This window comes from Gavialis gangeticus, unplaced genomic scaffold (genome assembly GCF_001723915.1).
Source record: "Gavialis gangeticus isolate Ggan-Ray unplaced genomic scaffold, GavGan_comp1, whole genome shotgun sequence".
Classification (NCBI taxonomy): Eukaryota; Metazoa; Chordata; order Crocodylia; family Gavialidae; genus Gavialis; species Gavialis gangeticus.
The window spans coordinates 25,297,740-25,300,309 of record NW_017729000.1 but is presented as its reverse complement, the minus strand read 5'-3'; the positions used below and the strand labels follow the sequence as shown (position 1 = coordinate 25,300,309).

Genomic DNA, 2,570 nt, shown 5'->3' with positions numbered 1-2,570 from the left:
CAAACAGCCTGAAGAGCACATAGCCAGGTTGCAGGGTATGGATGGGCCCAGGAGTGGGGTCAGGGGGAGGTGGGGGAGGAAACAAGGTAGGGGGCTGGATCAGGTCCCCATGAGCTGGGGCTTCCTTCCCAGGGAAGCAGCAGTTGCTTTCCCAAAAGTGCCTTCCCTCACTGCTCCACCTCCCAGCCACCCCAGGAAGTATGACCAGCACACCCCACAACCCAATCCCAAATCCCAATTTAGTAAAACATGAGACCTTCTTTAGTTTACTTCCTCTTTATTCCTTTTTAATTTTTTTTTTATTTCTCTTTATTTTATCCTTCAGTGCAGGCATGGCTGGTGAACTCAGACTGGTGGGGTGGGGTGGGTGGAGCGGCACATAGGACCTAGGAGGAAGAGGAGTTTTGCAGCTGGCCAAGAGTGGCGTGGAGTTTGCAGCTGGACAGGAGCAGGGGGGTTTGCCGTCTCCCCACTCCCTTGCCCTTGATTTCCTGGGAACTAGAAGCTTGGTTACTTGGGGCTGGGAGCAGCAGGCAAGGTGAACGGCTGTCAGGGGTCATGTGCTCTTTGCACTGGCCTAGGCAGGTAAGAGACAGTGTGTGTGTGTAAGCATGCATGCAGGAGCTGCATGGGCATCCGGGCTGGGGGGCTGTGGGTTGGGAGTGAGGGGGACCAGCAGGGCAGGGGGCTTAGGAGTGAGGGGCAGAGGTAGGGCACGAGCATAGGGTAGGGCCCCCGCCTCTGGTCTTCCCCCCCACAGGTGTCCTCTTTTCTGATACTGGAAATATGGTAACCTCATTCAGTGAAATTATAATCTGGAACATGAAGTCACTGTCTCTAATTATTCCTCTGACCTTCCCTTTTCTTGCAGGCAAAGTGAAGGAAAGCTTCGTCAGAAACAAGCTGGTGCTTGTTGAATGAATCTGCAATACCACTGAGTGCTGAACTCCCCATTATGCTATTACACTGGCTAAGATCACTGGATCACATCATAGCATTTTTGCTATTATTTTCATCTGTCCTTTGTCAGCATTAGTGCAAAGGGTGGAAACTAGTTGAAGACCCTCCTCTCTTTATCATTAGCTGCTACTTCCAGCTGTTCTGTTATTTTCAGATCAACTGCTCTGGCCTCTGTGCTAAAGAATCTTCTTAAGGTTTCTCATGGGACCTTCATTTCCTCACACTCGTTGTTTCCCAGTTGATGGCTTTATAAGGAAGTCTGTGGGTTGGCTTCTGGAGTACAAATCTCTCCAGCACTTCCTTTGGTTTGTGGTAGAGCCAGGCTGCCAACTGGTGATTTCTTACATTTCCTTGTGATTAAGTCTTTCCATCTAATACCCAGAATCTCTGGGAGGCACATGGCTTGAAAGCAGCTAATTTCCTGCCTAGTTTTGGTTGCTCTTCAGCTCTCACAGCTCCATATTAACTCCAAGACAGAGAATTCTACAGAACAAAAGGTCTAATATCAGTACTATGTACTAACTGATCCTGTTTATTATAAACTGTAATGCCCCCTACTAACATTTTGTTTTCCATACATTTTTGCTAAGAGAAAATGATGCAAACAAAAAATAATGGACAAAACATGAGCATGGAGGCGCTGCCTGTACATGAGCATGCTCTGATGTGCTGGAATTCCAGCTTGTTGGATTTTTAAAAAAATCCAAATTCTTTGATTAGAAACCACCAAAATCCATGTTTTTCTGCAATTAAAATGAAATGTCACTATATACAAGTATCAGTTGAGCACAATGTGCTATTGAAATATTTACATTTTTAAAACAATTTGGAAGCCTACCAGTGCCTCAATCACTATAATAAAATAAATTATAAATACCTATAAATTTTGGCATTTGATTTTGGGTTTTTTATCATGGAAAATCAGAGCATCCCCTGCCCCCTTTACCCACCAGGATGCGAGGCCAGGTGTGGCACTGAGCAGCCCTGATATGCTGGTGTTCTCCCCATGTCATTGCCCCTCACTCCCCAGCCACAGCCCCCCAGCAGTTCTGGTGCCCTCATTCCCCACCCACAGCCTCCTGGGCCTGCTGGTGCCTCTCATTCCACATCCACAGCCCCTCCCCCCCCAGCTCTGGCAGTGCCCCTCACTCCTGACCCATAGCCTTCTGGCCCTGCTGGTGCCCCTCATACCTTCACACCCTACCAGAGGGGGCCCCCATCTTGCTAGGCCTATGGAGCCAGAGACCAAGGTCCACAACCACTGTTCCCCCCAGCAGCACCTGAGCCCTGGCTGATGCCTGTGAGAGGCAGCTGCTGCTGCAGCTCAAGCAGAGCATAGAGTCCAGCTCCCCCTCCCCCATGGGAGCTGGAGCGGAGCCCATGGTGGGGCCAGATGCAGACTGGGGGCTGCAAGCGTGGAGCTCCCCATCCTGCTGCCCTCTCCACTGGGCTTCTGCAGCCTAGTGGGCAGGACCCAGTGTGGGAGGGCAGAGGTAGCTGGGGAAGCTTGATGCTGCTGCCGGAAGTCTTGTATCACCATGGCGAGGTGCTCCCTGCCCACCCAGCAGCAGTGGAGGGCATAACTTGGCACCCCCACCCCCACTGCTGCT

General features: G+C 50.5%; 1 protein-coding gene across 1 annotated transcript in view; it reads left to right on the top strand.

Annotated features, from left to right (window-relative positions):
* Window positions 1–1,628, top strand: part of LOC109290115 (serine protease inhibitor Kazal-type 6-like) — an 11,456-nt gene extending 9,828 nt beyond the window's left edge. Inside the window, exon 4 of the mRNA XM_019506502.1 lies at window positions 872–1,628. Coding sequence (XP_019362047.1) covers window positions 872–917 — 46 coding nt within the window. The 3' untranslated portion in view covers window positions 918–1,628. The remainder of the gene's footprint in view (window positions 1–871) is intronic.
* The last annotated feature ends 942 nt before the right edge of the window (window positions 1,629–2,570 follow it).